This window comes from Rhododendron vialii, chromosome 6a (assembly GCF_030253575.1).
Source record: "Rhododendron vialii isolate Sample 1 chromosome 6a, ASM3025357v1".
NCBI classification, from domain to species: Eukaryota; Viridiplantae; Streptophyta; class Magnoliopsida; order Ericales; family Ericaceae; genus Rhododendron; species Rhododendron vialii.
This window is the reverse complement of record NC_080562.1, coordinates 5,144,325-5,161,466: the sequence shown is the minus strand read 5'-3', so window position 1 is coordinate 5,161,466 and position 17,142 is coordinate 5,144,325. Positions and strand designations below refer to the sequence as shown.

The following is a 17,142-nucleotide window of genomic DNA, read 5'->3' as shown; positions in this document are numbered from 1 at the left end:
TTATACGTGCTTCAATGAAGAAGCTTTTAAAACAACCCCTCTGGTGAATTGAATAACTTCTCCTAAGCGAGTCACCCGTTATCTCCCACCTATCCAAGAAAGTGGTGACTCATATCTCACACGTATAAAATATCGCTACAAAATTTAATGGAAGTAACACGTGAAACTGTCACTTAATTGATACAGAAATGATTCGTGCACAGCGGCCTTTTTCTTCCGCCTCGGATTGCGCAAAGATGATCGGAGCCGCTCATTTTGTTCAAAATATGTCGTTTAAGATCTCTGTAAGCCAAATTCTGAAGTGATTTTGGGTGTTTTGTTAACGCCTCTAACGATATCGAACGAAGTTCATTTTTTACAGAGATCTTAAACGACATATTTTGAACAAAATGAGCGGCTCCGATCATCTTTGCGCGACCCGAGGCAGGAGAAAAAGGCCGCTGTGCACGTAGCACAGCTCTAATTGATACGCAGTCAAGATTGTACAGTGACAGCTCCCGAAATATTTTCTAGGGTGTTCAAAAAAAATCTTAATCTTTGCTAACTTTGTTCTACACTAAAAGTTAAACAAAATTTTACTAGAAACTATTAAACCTAGCAAAACTGTCGTCGATGAGTTAGACTATTTTGAAACCGTTGCGTAATAATTTCATAATCAACAATATTTGGTTCATCTTCCCAAATGTAATTAATCATGCCAACATTCGTCTATCTCTCCTTGGTTTAAGTAGTTTAACTAATTAGAAGTTTTTAAAAAAAAAAATAATAATGTAATATATATTCAACTTGAAATGGATCATTTAGTTTACACAGTACTTGAACAACTAAAAAATCAGCAGAATGACAATTTTATCATTCTCTCCTTCTCTTGATTTCTTAATTTTTACTAGCATTCATGGTTGTGGGGTGGGTTTTTTTCTTGGGATAACTTGGTATCTGGTTACATGCACTTCGACTAATTTTAGGAGACCATAAATACGTCATTCACTAGTTGTGCCAAAGCAAATGTTGAATGGACTAGCCTTAAAGAAATTGATAGCACCTGAGAGATTTTAAACTTGAATTTGTGCTAATTGGCTATCTTATAAGTTGATGAGTGTTCAAACTTTATTGGAGTGGGCGTTCAAATTAAATCAGGGATATAATAAAAGAACATAAGACTCATATACACCCTATAAAATTTCTAGGGTGTTCACATGCTTCAATGTGCCGCCGCCTCTGAGATTGTAGTCGAGTACGTTCATCCTCTGGAATGAAAGTCTCTCAATCTGTACGTGAGAGTGAGGCCAGCCATCTGATGTGAAGTGATAAGTACGATGGTTGTGTTTACCCAAGTTGGCCTGCTATTGGTATCAACCATTGGGGTACCGACAAGCACGTGGAGCCCACTTCAGATCTCATATGGATGATCAGAGCCTTTCAATAATTTTTTTAGAAAAAACCTATTCGGCCTGTGAAAAATCAATTTAATTTGATATGTGTAGGTACTCGATCCATTTTTTCCATTGATCCTGTAATCTGAATAAAAAAATAAAAGATTGAATCGAATACCTACACATATTGGATTTAGCAAATTTTTACGGGCCTACTTTATTTATTTATTTTAAATTATTGAACAACTCGGATCATCCGTATGGAATCCGAAGTGGGCCCCGCGTGCCCTTCGGTATCCCAACGGTAGGTACTCTTAGCATTTTCGTTTAAAGTTTTGAGGAGTAGCTTCTGTGTTAAAAGCTGTGTCATACTGGTTACTTGCTAGCACAATTAACTTCTGGGGGTAAAAAAGAAAATTTGATTTTCTAGAAGCTCTATTTTGATGGCTTTTGATTTCTACTTTTACGGACGCTACTTTTATCATAGACTATATTCATGCACAACTCTGCCCCAGGGACACTGAGAATAACTTCTGCACATACATTACAGAGAACTGAAAGAAGTAACTAGCTAACTAGGAGAGGAGAAGCATCATTGTTGCAAGCGGCCGACTGAAAGGATCAAATGTATTATGCACAACCTTGCCCAAGGGACACTGATCGAATAACTTCTCCACGTAAATTAGAAAGACGGAACTAGCCAGGAGATCGAGGAGAAGAGCATCAGTGCCGGCCCCGACATTTGGGTTGCCCAAGCCCGACTTTCCGCTTGGTTGCCCACTCGAAAATTATAATCGCAAGGAAGATTTGCAGGGAACCACGCAAGGAAAAATGCGTTTGGGCTCATTCCGGGTCTCACAAAAATCTAGAAAAATATTCAAAAAAAATTTAATATTATTTTATGGGGCCCTGTAAAAAATCGGCTCCAAGGGATATCGATCGGTAAGTATTACTTTTGGATTCGTTGGGGCGAAACTGCTCAATTCGCCCATATGAATTCAAAAGTAACACTTACTAATGTCCGTTGGAGTTGATTTTTTATAGGCCCCATAAAATAATATTAAAAAATTTATGAATATTTTTCTAAATTTTTGTGGGACTTAGAATGGGCCCAAACAAGTTTTTCCTTATGTGGTTGTCTGCAAATCTTTATTGCGAATAACATGGCTCGTTGTCCACTAGTGTTAAGTATAAAAAAAAAGACATACAAGCAACAACAAAAAAGGACAAAAACAAAATTATATTGTTCATTTAGCTTGAATTACATCATCCGTCCCTTCTCGTTTTGGCTATAGCGTCTCTTTTCTTTTTTTCTTCTTATCTGATAGCCCTCCTAATTTTCTCTCTTAATAATTTGCCCTCCTATTTTTTTAATCTGTTATTTACCCCAAGTATGTAAAAACCTCTCTTTTACCCTCCTAATTTTCTCAAGTATTATAATTTTTTAAAGTAGGTGGAAACCATACATATTTACTTTTTTTTTAAAATTTGTACAAAATTTTTTGGATGATGCCCCTAAATATATTTTTTGCTGGATTTCTTTTTTTTTTTTTTTTGTATACATACAAATTGCGAGCTTCTTTGTTTTTGGTTTTGAAGGAGATTGAAGTGAGAGAAATAGACAGAGAAAATGTATTGAGGACCATGCTCAGGGTTTTAAAGCCCCCAAAAGAACAAGCCCCGATTTTATAAATGTCACCATATGCTCTTATGTATGCTGACTTTATTAAGAAATTACAAGGAAGGAACTAGCCAGGAGACGAGAAGAATCATTGTTGCACGCGGTTGAAAATGATCCAGACATTGTACTAGGTTAGATGAAGGAAAAAAATAAAAATAAAGAAGGTTACATGAAGGATCTGGATCCACTTTTCGGACTATTTTGCCTTTCGTGGACTCATGTTGAGTTTAGTTTGACGATCGGAATTATTTACTTTATGGAGCATATCGAATCGATGCGCCATTTAAAAATTAATGTTATTTGAATATTGATCAATACCTGATCGAAAATGTAAACGTGTTGGACAAGTTAATCAAAACCCAATATTTTTCAAAATAAATGTGTTTAGATCAGGCATTGCTTTGTAAGCGACAAAAATAGTAATTTGCTTATGGACTTCATCTTCTCAACGACCTCCACGAAATGAACAATTCTGATCATTGAAGTGGACCTTGTATAAGCCCCCAGAAGGCAAAACTTAACCCTCTAATCTTGAAATGAAGTTATAAAGTATCCAGTTCCCAGATGAAAGATATCCAAAGGAATATAATACGAAGACTCAGAGTCAATGTCAACAGCCGAGAGCAAAGCTACTCTTTTTCTTCTTTGGTAAAGTTCACCGACGTTTCTGACAAATGCAGATGCCTCCCATGAGGTTTCTAAAATTACATTGCCCTTTCTTGCTTTTGAAACTATTATACAAAAACTCCTCCTTCCGTAACTAAACTCACTAATGGTGTTAAATTTAGCTCTTAAATGACACAAATACCCTTCAAAAAATAAGTTGGGCCTATGTTGGGCCCACGTAAATGATCAAACCGTCCATCATGTAGATCTTGTCAAGTCGAGTGACTAAATTCAAGCCAGGATTATAAAGTAAAATTGAATGTTTCTTAAATGGCTTTATCGGTATCTAATTTTTTTCCTTTTTAACCCAAGACGGGTCCAAAATCAATATATACGCGATGTATGTACCTATAGCAAAGCTAGCCAAAAATCCCCCTCCATCAAGGAAAACCCATCAAAGTGTACCCGAAACTAAGGGAAATCCAATGAGTAAAATGACATCATTTGTGTCTTCATTGGGGGAAATCGACTGCAGGTGGCCACAACTTGAAATATGGAGAAAAAAATAGTGATTTGAGCAAAATTCAAGAGGAGCATAAAATTAAGATTAACTACTTCTTAAGACATATACACGTATAGTAAGGACCGAATTGGGAGCACGTAGGTGTCATAGGTGGTGGAAGATACTCAAGACGATTGTCAGTGATGTTAAAGTAGAAGTGGCAAACAGTGGTGGTTATAGGTGGCAATAGTTGCTGTGGCCCTTGCGGGTGATGGATTTTATGGTATGCAGCAGCCAGCAGTTGGGTTGTAGGTGTAGGGGAGAGAGGAGGGCAATTATAGTAGTTTTTTGTCCACTACTGTTGATGTCATCAATTTCTGTTTAACGGCAATGTAACAGAATGGGGAATCTTCATAATAGTTTCACAAATGTAAAAAAATAAAAATTAAGGGTGGGCAATGATATTTCAGAAACTTCATGGGACGTTCTTACATTTGTCAGAAACATCAGGGACAATGACCTCTTTTGTAGTCATGGTGGTGCCCGCTTGCCACTGAAATTTTTTTTCGTAGTCATGGCAGCTTAAAGTATTGTTTTGATGGGCCCTGTTTTGATCATTATGAACTGCTGATGTTGAAATTTCCAAGTACTTTAAATCATCGTTCTCCTCCTCCTCCTCTTCTTCTTCTTCTTCTTTCTTCTAACTTGTAAGTTGTGGAATGGCTGATGATTCAGCAAGTGTGGAAACAAATTCAGGATCAGAGTCACGCGAATTGCAAGTCTACTGGGGTGGTTCTTCTCAGCATTCATCTCCTTCAACCTCACTGGTACGTCCTAAACGAGAAACACTACATGTCATGTTACTATTTCGATGAGGTTTTTACATGTAGCTCCTGTTTTAGACCCCTTTTCTCGTGCACTCCAAAAAAAAGAAAAGGAAAACACTGTTAAAGATTTCTGAAATATTTTCTCAAAACTGTTTTGGTAAAAGTGTCTAAACCATTAAAATCTTACTATAATAGAAAAGTAAATCATAAACCCCTATGAAAGTACCTAAACCTAAATCTTATGGTACCATGTGAAGTGTCTAAAACCCTAAACTCTTCGAAAGTGTTTAAATCACTAAAATACTGTGAAAGTGTCTAAATCACTAAAATACTATGATAGTGCCTAAATCGTATAGTACCCTACCTGGAGGGGTATCTTAGGGTAGGATAGGGTACTCTAGGGTTTAGGTACTTTCACAAGGTTTAGTGAATTTAATAGTATTTGAAAGGTAAAAGGGTAATTTTATCATGAGGTTGTACTTGGAGGTAATTAAAAACTGAGTTATGCGAATCAAGTGCATTGTTTCTATCCTTAGAGGTAATTTGCTGGATTTCGATCACGGGCCTGTGTTTCATGTCATTGTTTAGCTAGATGCTTATACTCAATGTTCTGAAAAAACCTCAAAACAAAGTGAAATCATCTTTTCTCACGCACGCGATGGAGCAAAATCGTGACAAGAATCAACTGTAGTCTTTGTATTTTTTTTAGCTTTGCTGAATCACTCATCGTAGTGTTAAATTTAGCAGGAAGGAGGAGGTGGTGGGCCAAATTATGAACTTTATGATGAGCTTGAAAAAGCCATGGCGGAAGAAGATAAGTCCCTGCGACAGGCCTTTGAAGAATCCATGAGGCGTAGGGAGGCTTTAAAAGATGCCATTGACGCTGTCCGCATGGTACTTTTATTTTTTTTTATTTTTTTGGTTTTAATCTTTTATTTTAGTTTCTTTGCTATTTATTTATTTATAGATAAATTCCTAAGGTTTGCACCTAATACTACAATAGAGCCTAATGGGGTTCTGAAAATTAGATGCCCTACTTTATTTTCCCTGCTCTGGTGTTACTAATGTTGGAGGAGTTGAACTCTAGCGTCCATGTGTGCACAGGTTCATCAGTCCGCTCGCCAAATACCAAAACCAAGCAGGAGAGTCAACAAGCCAAAAATCGCACCAAATATTCAATACGCATTGCTTGGAACTCAACTAATTTTATTTTCCCAACGATGTGGGACTCTTAACTTCACGCATGTTAGCAACATTTAAGTCTAGAAACCTTTAGTACATTTGAGTGATCATATATCGCGTGGTTTGAAGACTCTGATCCTTGATCCCAAACCAGTGAATATATAGCTTCTCCCGAATAAATTTTCCTTACATCAACAATTGCATTCTTTTTCTTTCAATGGTAACTGTTAAAAGATCCAGTGATGGGTAGCCTTTATGTTTTCTGAAAGAATGTAAATGAATATCAAGGGTATTTCTATGGAAAATTTGAACATGAACTTGAATAGATTTCAACATGCAGCTCAATAGTATTTTGTTTGGCGAGAGACAAAATTTGCTTAGTTTTGTATTCCTGAAAGGACTCTGATTTCCTAACTAGATGTAAATTAAAAAACGGAGGGAAAAAATTGTCAGCATATCTATTCACAGGAAACTAACTGTAAAGTCTTTGACTAACTTGCAGAGAGAAAGGAAAGATTTTGAGGAAGCACTAGCAAGGAAAGCAAAAGAAGTTGAGAACATGAGTCAGCAGGTCGACAAAATCGCGATCGATCTCTGCGTTGCCTTGGACGAGAAATCATCTCTACAGATGGAGATCGAAAAGTCCAACCAGATGGTGCAAGAATCTGAACAGAACATGCTCTCTGTTGTGGAACAGTTGGAAAATTATAAGATTGAACAGGACGATCTGCAGGAGCAGCCCTCCAACACGATCACGCCTCTGTATTTCTCCCTCCATGAGATCGAACGAGCAATTGGCAACTTTGACCCATCGATGAAGATTGGGCAAGGGGTTTATGGACCTGTTTACAGAGGTTTCCTTCGTCACACTCAAGTGGCTATAAAAACTTTGATCTCTCAAAGCATGCAAGGCCGCTCAGAATTTCAGCAAGAGGTATGCTGAGTTTCTTAGACTCTAGTTGATTTTTGTTGAAAATTGTAAGTTCAGATAGAAGAGCTGAATTGATTTTGCTATCATGCAAGCAGGAGTTGGATTCTAACTAGTTATCCATATGCTTGTATGCACAAATTTATTATCTACCGAAAAAGGGTGTCTGAGTGTACTCCTCCCTCCCCTAGATACCAGGTAATTGCCGGCCTACGCCGTAGATAGCGTCAAGGGTCTTTTGAGCCCAGGACTTCCTCATGCTATCACATTCTCTTCCTACATGTCCATTCCACACATACTAGGTAGCCACCGGCCTAATCCCTAGGTAGCCTCAAGGGGCATGCGAAATAGAATATTTGCCCATTGGTCCACTACTTAGGTTCGAACTATGTCTTCCCATGTTATCCCATTTTGCAGGTATTGACATTTTGTTGCCTGCAAAATGTTAAGCTATTTTGTTGACGTCGTACCAGAATCGAACTGGTATAATTTATGGTTCTACTGCATTTAGAAACGGCCTAATTTGTTATGGTTTGGACCATTGTCTCAATAAAGGGCATGTAACAATTAATTGTTGGGGTGTCATGAAAATGGGCTTTTTTTTGTCTGTGTTCATTCACTATAAACAACCAAAAAAAAAAAAAAGAGGACTTGTTTCGATGCACCAAACTGTAAACAAAATTTACCTTCACATTGTTCAGTATATTCGACCTACATGTTTGCATGTTGTAGTCGTCTCAGTTCTTTTGTAGTCATTTTTTATCAGGAGGGAACCATTTAAATTTGTGGCTTCTCTTCGTTTATTCAGGTCCATATTCTGAGTAAGTTGAGGCATCCAAACCTTGTCACCCTCATTGGAAGCTGCCCAGATGCTTGTATTATCGTATATGAGTATCTCCCAAATGGAAGCCTTGAAGACAGACTTAGCTGCCGAGACAACTCGACCCCCCTATCCTGGAAAACTCGAATACGTATTGCAGCGGAGCTCTGTTCTGTTCTCATCTTCCTTCATTCTGACAGCATAGTACATGGTGATCTAAAACCTGATAATATCCTTCTAGATGCCAACTATGTGTGCAAACTCAGTGACTTTGGGATATGTCGTGTGGTAAATCGAAACGAGGAATCTAGCAACTCAAGAGGGGGTTGCGTGACTGTTTCAAGGGGCACTTTTGGATACATAGATCCTGATTTCGCAGGAGAGCTTACCCCGAAATCAGATGTCTATTCGTTTGGAGTCATATTGTTACGGTTATTGACTGGAAATAAACCAGCGGTGGGGTTACCAGCGGAAATGCAAAAGGCACTAGGTGATGAAAGATTGATAGATATACTGGATCCTACAGTTGAGGACTGGCCTTTTGTGCAAGCCCAGCAGCTGGCTTACTTAGCAATGAGGTGCTGCGAGAGGAATCCTATGAGGCGGCCAGACCTTGCCTCAGAGGTGTGGAGGTTGCTTGAGCCAATGAGAGCTTCATGTGATATCTCATCATTCCAAGTGAGTTCCGAGGAGAATCGCCAGACTCCGCCATATTTTATCTGTCCTATCGTTCAGGTTGGTCCAGTGGTTCTCTCTCAATTTCGTAGTAGTTTGTATTGAACAATTTTTGCTAAATTCTCCCATAATCCTTTTGCAAAATAAGTGATTCTTTGTAGTCTTTATAATCTATACTGCCAATTGTTTGCATTGACCCCCACCGCTGAGCGTAGCTTAATAGTTATTGGTCTATGAAGCATTGACACGCCTAAGTGGTTGCCGTACACGTGTCGGACATGCCAAGGACACGGATACACATGCCAAGTGGTGTGCCCAAATAATGTTATTCACTTTTGAGTAGGAAACACGCGAGGGACACAACTTGGACATGCGTAAGTGAAACACGTTTTGGTACACGGCAGAGGGTCAAGTCATACTATAGTGGTTGTTGGTTTGCGTATTTTTCCATCTCGTAGGGCACTCTCTTTCATTCATAATGGGTTTAACTCTCCCTCGTGGATTTAAGAAATGTGGATTAAACCATGTAAAAATGGAGTTTTTCTTTTCTGCCGGTAAAAATTGGATGTAAAAAACCCCAACATTAGCTAAGCTACGAGTTGATGTTTAGTCCGAAAACTACTCATGTAAACAAAAACATGTTGTTCTGGGCCAACATGGTTCATCTTGTGGTGGCTTAAAATTGCAGGACATCATGCAAGATCCGCATGTAGCAGCTGATGGCTATACTTATGAACTGGAGGCTCTGAGAGGATGGCTCGACGGGGGCCACAATACATCGCCCATGACCAACCTCGAGCTGCCACACTGCAATGTTGTCCCGAATCGTGCTCTCCGTTCTGCAATTCAGGAGTGGCAGCAACTGCAGCAGCGATGAGCAGTTTCAAATTTTGTCTCACAAGTTTTCCAATAGTCTGGTTTTCTTCTTGTTGATTTGTGGGATCTTCATACTTTGCATCAGCATCTTATCCAGTCATCATGTGTATCGTCAATTTTACCATCGTTGGCCAGAGACAGATTTTATAACCCTTGACTACATTAATGTCCACTATAATGAGTAGGCATTCCAATAGAGAATCAACAAATTCAAAGTAATTTAAGCTGGGAAATGATTTTGCCACACCATTTTTTGATATTGCCACACCCTGCAAGTGTATTTTTGCACCAAAAAATACACTTGCAGGGTGTGGCATTATCAAAAAAGGGTGTGGCAAAATCACTACCCTTAAGCTGTGGGTATATGTTTTTGGTTGTAGATTGGTACGTAACTATTGGCAGATGTTGAATTTTTCTTGTTTCATTTCATAAGTTCTAAAGGCCAAGGTTGCTGAACAAGGTTAGTGTTACACTTAGATCTTGAATTTGTGAAGGGAAAGGAAAGTAGACGATAAATAAAAGTACTAGCTAGTCCGGCCACCTTAGAGCCTAACCCTCAACAAAGGACAATTTTACATGGTTGTGGCAGGTTGGTTGTGTACATTTCATTTTTCCCTGTATATGTCTTTATAAAGAGGCTTCAAGTCTAGGCCATGTTTGATAACTTTCTAGGGTTAAGTGGGGATTGATAATTGGTATTCCTAGCTATGGAAAAATCAGTTTATTGGAACAATATTCCCCAGTGAAGTCCAATCATTCGGATTCTACAGATATTTTACAGACTGCGTGCGATAGTACCATGATGTCGTATCTCTTTCAATTTGCATAGAATAAAAACTAGAAAGCCGCTTGTGCAGTATGATATTACTGAACAGAAAGGAGCTTTTTTCACTCTTCCTGTGAGTTAAAAAACACCCCTCCAAACCTAACGCATCGCAACAGGTAGCAAATGGCTTTTACATCTAACAGAGTCCTACGTACCTAAGACGACCAACTAACAGCTCCACTGGAGCACCAAGTTTACTCTCTGCTCATTAACATCTTGCGAAGTATAACTCCACAACCACAACCAACGCAGATGCATTGACAACTCAGGATAATAACCTGTAAAAAACTTCCCTAAATACAAGTGACAGGATATGATATGAGGCACACAAAGGCGACATATTCTCAAATTAGTCATAATAAGCATCTATTTTCCTTATTTGGTCAAGCTTCAAAACATGATATCACAAACAATCAAATTTATAAGGAACATAAAACAACAACTAAGTCACACAATGGACAAGTTATGGCACCAAACGACATAATATTTTCAAATATCTTCGTAAATAATGTTCTCGCTACTTTTTAATTTCTTTTCAGTTTCTGTAATTTACAAAATTAAACAACAAAGTTTCTTTATACAAATCACGTGAATGCGACAAACCAGGTGCATGTCTAAAACTGATGACTTCAGCAGACGAAGAAATATACAAATACATTGATGGATCAAAAAACATGCCCAAATAAGCCTCTGTCATTTCTCCTACCATTTCACATCCAGAGTAAGTGCCTCTGGAGGGACAAGGACTGATGGAAACTTTGTGAACGACATGTTGGACATTAAATTACTCCAAGCAGATGAATCTACGTCAACGAAAGGTCTTACCTTCTTTATCGCCAACGGCTTCAACCTCTCTCCCTCAATTCTAGCCACAATCTCAAACCAAACTCGTTCGACGGAGGGTCTTGTTCTCCATGCAGCCAATGTGCCCTGAGCAGTGTCATTGCTTCTTATATCCCTTTCTAGTTCCATCTTGAAGCGAACAACAGTTGATGCTTTGATGCTTGCTTTCAGAAAACCAGAAGTTGAATTCTGGTCGATTTTGTTACCGAGAAAGCTCCTTAAAAGTTTCTCCATCAGGGTTATTTTCAAATCTAGGGAATCAATGGGACAACGCCGTTTTTTGTAGATATTTTGTGCATAACATTTTTCTGGAAGCAACTCAATTGTGTCTTTCAATGGGAAAGCAGATACAATATAGGAACTAGGGTTTCGAGTCCTGTAGGCAGCCACTGCCACAGAGCCTGAAATGTGAATAGGAAGTAACGGCCTACATATTGAATCCTGAAAGGGCCAGATATCATCACTTCTATTCAACTGTAGCCCAAGCTCCAATGCTTGAAACAGGGAGACTACTTGAGCATTTCTTACTTCTACTGTGATGCCTTCACCAACGAGGATCCTTTTAAGACCAGCATGTGACGAGTTCAGCTAACAACAATTAAGGCAAAAAGGTACTGATATTAGTAGGAGCACTACAGCAGCAATTTTAGTAAGAGATTAGACATATTTTACATCATAAATCAAACAAAGAAACTTAGAACATAAAGGAAAACTTGTTTGACGTAGAACATATGATTCCAACACTCCATTAGCAATATGATGAGCCCTATTGCTACAACAAAGAAAGCATCAAGCAAATAATTTCTGCTAATAGTCGCAATAACAGTACAGGTAAGCTAGTAGCAGTAGGAAAACACTCAACAGACTAAAGCCACTTGACGAATTACAATGCTTAAGAAGAAATTAAAGCCTTATGTGGATACACCACTTTTCGCGAGATGGAGATTCTTTTAGGTTCGGGAGCTACGGTACAGAAAGGGAAGGTGTTAGGCACTCCTTTCTGCCCAACCAAATGGTTGGCCTTCAACGGGTTTTGAAAATGGTTTTGAGTGCACAAGAAAACGCACAAGCGCTTTTTAATTAATGCTCTTTTAATGGAAAAGCAATAAAGAAATAAGGGATAGGGGATGGGGCCGATAAAGTGCCATTTCCAAGCGGGAAATAGCCTTAATGCGAGAAGAACACCGCGGCCATGCTATTGAGAAGCATTTAAACCATGTGTCTGTTGAAAGATGATCTCGCGGCCATGACTATGAAGTGGTGGCCGCAGGATCATCACTGCACCAGAATTCCAGAGAAAGAAGAGAAATGACAACAAAGTAAAATAAGGATATTAAAAGTGCAATCCAGGGGATCCTCAGTTTAGTTGAGTGATTGCATATGCTTGGCTTTGCTTGGAAGAACTAATGAAGTGGCTTAGGACTTCTCGGAGTGTTGAAGGGGTGAGAATATGGAGGTAAGTCAGGGTTTTGAAGGTGTAGTAGCTCGGGTAGAACAGAGACAGTGGGGGTGTAGTTTCAGCTCTTTCGGTGTATGTGTTGTAGTAGGTTGTGTGTTTGGACTTTGGAGTTGAAACGGTCTCTCCTATTTACAGGGGGGGGTTTGTATGCAGCTAAAAGGGGTAGGGACGCTCCGAGAATCAATTAGGATCAATTAAGCCAGAAATGGAAATGATTTCCGGGAATTCGGACTCGCGGCTATAATCGCGCGGCCATGGGAACAATCAAGCAGCCAGAGGTTTGACCACGCAAGCGGGCCTTTGTAACACGTCTCCAAACTCCATTACGCGGCCGTGGCGCACGTGGGAAAAAGGAATGACAGCAGTGGTGCACATGCCAAATAGATGGTACGGCCGTGTGAAAGATTACACGGCCGTGAGATTGAAGATGCGACTGTGACTTTCGGTTTGAGTTCCAAAGGTTTGGAAGAGGTTTCTTCACTCTAGAGTTGTCTTAGTCACTCCTTAGGCTCTACCAGAGCATTGCTTCTGTTAATAGGGACCGGCATCATCATTGGGTCCAAGGTGGGGACTTAGTTAACCTACGTAGCCAAATTGGGGTGTCTACACCTTAAGTTGCTATAACTACTGTTCATCTCTCCATGGGTACGACTGGCCAATTACTAAATGAGTTCTTGTCTGTAAAAGCTTTTGACAAACCCTGAGCATCTTAACCAGCTTAAAGCATGAGAAGGATTATACTGGGCACATGCAAGGGACATTTTTAAAATTTGCCATTTTTAAGTAGACACGTGTAGAAAGAGTTCAGTTCATATTACAAGATTAACTATGACACAGAAGTTTCAGAAAGAGGAAACCATTTCCGCAATAAGATTATAGTCTCGTTCCCGACCTGCACGATCCGATTAAGGTGTCGCTAGGTTCAAAGACTTGCACGACTCAGACCCAGCTTGTTATTTAGGGCTACCTTGACTAAATTCATTATGTAGAGTTTTTCTTTACAAGGGGAATTTTGGGCTCTAGGGCTTTATGTGAGAGTCATGAGACACAACTGCCACACTATGTTCTCCTCCTTCATAGTGAGATTCCTTTGTTGCTCTGTCCGTGGATGTAAGCTTTAAACCAAGCTACCTACACTGTCAGTGTTCTTGTGCAATTCTTCTTGTTTTTGTTGTCTTTTTTATACTGTATAAACCAGTAACATGCTATACAGGAATACAAATCAAAAATATATATATACATATATATATATATCTATTTTCAGTTCATAATATTGAACTTGGCTTACATAGATGAATGATGAAAGTGCTGGAGTGTTAGCAGGACGTATTGGAAGCAATTTGAGTAACAGGTAAAAAAATAAATATAATCGGACAATATTGTCCACTTCTCAGATCTTCATAAACTTCTCAAATAAACAGCCCCAAAATTTAGCTATAACTAAATTTAAGCATTGACCATGCTGTCAAACTAAAAATTCAGTCTGAATGACTTCCATATTGTTTCCAGCCTGAAGTCGTAACGAATCACAGACCTCCCAATCAAAAAGTTTATGAGGAAGATATTAACTCTTCTAAACAACTGTTACAATGTTAATAAGCTGAAATGGATGCAACTTTTATCCCACAAGGCATCAACTACTTGCATGATCTTTTATTGCCCTGCTAGCCTAATCTTCATTTTTTACTACCCAAGGTAATCAATTAAGTTTTGAGCTAAACTAAACACGAAATATTTCTTACAGAATCCTTTCAATACCTTTTTTTGCCAAAAACTGCAACAAGCAATCAAAATTTTCTATCAGATCACTAGCCCTTGGTGGGGCAGTAGAAACCTATGGGTGACTGGTCGGCCGCCGCTGGTCTAGAATCCATATGGTCACACCTAGAGAGGTTGATATGCCGGTCGCACCCTCCTCAAAGATCACCAAAACGTTTGAGTTCAATTCCCACCCACCCTAATTCCTCATTTCCTCTTTCAAAATGAATTCTTCCCCACTAGAAATTGACACACTTCAATTTTAAGCTACCGAATGAATCAGTTACAAAAAAGTACACACAAAAAAACAAACATGATCAGAAAATTCCAGGGCACAAGTCAAGAATCCAACTGTACCGGCAATAGCAGCGACAACTCATCATCTCCTCCCGCTATCAATTCCAAAGGCCCTTCGACTCGGAACACATCGAGCACCGCGATCGAACTAACCTCCTTAACCAAAGATTCAAAATCCCCTTCCCCTTTCCCCATCTTCTGCCACAAAGACACTTCATCTCTGAGCTTGAAAATCAACTCGGTTTTCCTCCCGATCCGAATCCGAAACTCATACCTCTCCGAACTACCATACCTTGCGTTCTTCCCATCTAATTCCAAAACCCTAACATCCCTCAAGCTGTCCCACTCTTGTCTAACCAAAATAGCCCTCAAAACATCCTGAATGTCAACCATAACAACCAATTTAATCAAATGATATTACAATACTCCGTCGGTCCCAAATTGCTCATCCCCTACGAAAAGTCGTGTAATTTTTTAATTAAAAAAATAAAACACTTTCGTACATAAGTTTTTGGTCTGAAAGTTGCACAATTCGCAGAGGACAAGCAATTTCAACCATAAAAATGTATTCAAAATCAAGTGAAAGTATGATACTCCATCGATCCCAAGTTGCTCGTCCACCACGAAAAGTCGGGTAATTCTTGAACAAAAAAATAAAATACTTCCGTGCATAACATAATCTTTTGATCTGAAAGTTGCGCGATTCGCAGAGGACAAGCAAATTTAGAACGAGACAGTAAGTAACTAGAATTTTGAAGTTAATAAAAAGGAAAATCGAAGAGAAATTTGCACGGACCTGCAAGAAAGGGGAGGGTTGCGGGCGAAATTCGTCGCGGATCTGGGGGTAGAGGAAGTGAGAGATGTTGAGGGTTTGCTGGGCGGTGATTAGTGTTATGGTTTGGAAGATTAGGAGAGAGAAAGGGAAGGTGGAGAAGCGCGTGATGATCATTGTTGTCCGGTGGTGTTTTCCGTCAACGGCCGTTAACGACGGCGGCGGCGAGGACTACTGCGGATGTGAATGGCGGGGACTGTGGGGGGTTGGAGCGACACTTGGGCGTAGGATATACTAGTTAAAAGTTTCTGACTTGATTGGGGAATCTCTTTCGTGTCCGAGCAAAGACGTGTGGAATGACGAGAATGACCCCCGTGGGTGAAAGGGGATTCCTATGATGGGGTGATCTGGGCCGTTGGAAGTGAGGAGTTAAGTGGAATCGAAAGAACACCGACGGAAGGAACTGCCGGTCAAACTAGCAGTTGGATTTTCGAATTATTGTGGAAAAGAAGGTTCTGTTTAGCAGCTAATTATTGAATTTTTATTGTTTTAAGATTATAAGTTACCGTGTGCATCATCTGATATAACCGAAAAAAGACAAATTGCACACGCAAATGTCAGATAGCACATTCAAATCAAATGAAGCATAAGCGATCAAATTGATCAATTGGTTAAGTGTCGGAGAAGCACATGCAGGTTGTCGATGAACAGCTGTCACAACAATCCCACTATTGACGAGGATTCCATAAAGAAACTAACCGATACCGACCGAGTTTCTCTAGCACCCCAGGCAGAGGGGACTGAGTCCACGGTTATAACACATGATGCAACTAAATGGCCAAGACCAACTACAACGCAAAAATCGATAGAGTAAATGTAGAAAGAAATTGCAACCGTGATTATTAAAACTAAAACTGCTCTAGAGCATCCACAGTGGTATAATCAAAACAAAAAAGTTTATAAGGTTAATAACATTTACTCAAAAAAAACTCATATTGGAATTTTTTTTACACGTTTTTTTTATTAAAACTGTTTTTTCCAAAAAAGTTTTAAACAGTTTTTTTTTATTAAAACTTTTTTTTTAAAAAACTGTTCTTTTGAAAGAAAAAAAATTTTCTATTCAAAAACTGTTTTTTTTTTAACTGTTTCCCGAAAACTGTTTTTTTTTTTTTAATCAAAGTTTTCAAAAAACTATTTTCTCTTTTTCTAATAACCTATTTTTATTAGTTTGAAAACTATTTTTAAAAAGTTGTTTTCTATGTCATAATTTCTAGATTTTTATAAGTTAAAAAGGTGATGTGACAAGTTTTGGTTATTTAATTTTAATTGTACCATTGTGAACCTCTACATTACTAACCTTAACAACTCCTTAAATGAATAATCAAAATATGATGTGATAATTTTGATTATTCACTTTTAATTATTCTACCGGGGATGCTCTAAGCCGGTGTACCCTCGGCACTTTTAAGTACTACTGTCACCCCAGTTATAGATATTGGATTGTAGATTACGTGCACATACACATGCTCAGTTTTGAGTACTTGGGTGTCACTTTTGTAGTTTGCTTTGTCAAAATGAATGGCTAACAATAAATTAGGAAAAACAAAATTTAAAAATCACCATAGCTTTTTTATTCTGATTATAGTTTCACTCATAAAATCAGTTTTCACAATTTGTTCTGCGCATCTTATCCAAAAATTCTGTAATTTGCAATTTA

At 38.8% G+C, this 17,142-nt stretch overlaps 2 protein-coding genes across 3 annotated transcripts; one reads left to right on the top strand and one right to left on the bottom strand.

The window, feature by feature from the left end:
• Positions 1–4,722: 4,722 nt before the first annotated feature.
• On the top strand, positions 4,723–9,679 carry LOC131331136 (U-box domain-containing protein 33-like). 2 transcript variants are annotated; one of them, XM_058364985.1, is made up of 5 exons: positions 4,723–4,989; positions 5,737–5,883; positions 6,674–7,105; positions 7,908–8,654; positions 9,283–9,679. In XM_058364985.1, exons 1-5 carry the CDS (start codon positions 4,882–4,884, stop codon positions 9,469–9,471), a joined length of 1,623 nt encoding a protein of 540 aa, XP_058220968.1. In that variant the 5' UTR covers positions 4,723–4,881; the 3' UTR covers positions 9,472–9,679. The 2 variants fall into 2 exon arrangements, with proteins under 2 accessions (XP_058220968.1, XP_058220967.1); XM_058364984.1 differs by having other exon boundaries at positions 4,771–4,989; positions 5,734–5,883.
• Positions 9,680–10,762: 1,083 nt separating this feature from the next.
• Positions 10,763–15,737, bottom strand: LOC131331133 (protein TUNICAMYCIN INDUCED 1). Its single transcript, XM_058364977.1, has 3 exons — positions 15,450–15,737; positions 14,714–15,031; positions 10,763–11,727 (listed from the first exon to the last, which is right to left on the bottom strand). The coding sequence occupies exons 1-3, from the start codon at positions 15,600–15,602 to the stop codon at positions 10,999–11,001; spliced, it is 1,200 nt and encodes a 399-aa protein (XP_058220960.1). The 5' UTR covers positions 15,603–15,737; the 3' UTR covers positions 10,763–10,998.
• Positions 15,738–17,142: the final 1,405 nt, after the last annotated feature.

Coding starts and splice junctions, on each gene's coding strand:
- LOC131331136 (XM_058364984.1), top strand. CDS start 4,882: ATGGCTGATGATTCAGCAAGTGTGGAAACAAATTCAGGATCAGAGTCA. Junction 4,990..5,733: donor CATCTCCTTCAACCTCACTG/GTACGTCCTAAA, acceptor TGTTAAATTTAG/CAGGAAGGAGGAGGTGGTGG. Junction 8,655..9,282: donor TTATCTGTCCTATCGTTCAG/GTTGGTCCAGTG, acceptor TTAAAATTGCAG/GACATCATGCAAGATCCGCA.
- LOC131331133 (XM_058364977.1), bottom strand. CDS start 15,602: ATGATCATCACGCGCTTCTCCACCTTCCCTTTCTCTCTCCTAATCTTC. Junction 15,032..15,449: donor AACCCTCCCCTTTCTTGCAG/GTCCGTGCAAAT, acceptor GTTGACATTCAG/GATGTTTTGAGGGCTATTTT. Junction 11,728..14,713: donor AGTTGTCGCTGCTATTGCCG/GTACAGTTGGAT, acceptor AATTGTTGTTAG/CTGAACTCGTCACATGCTGG.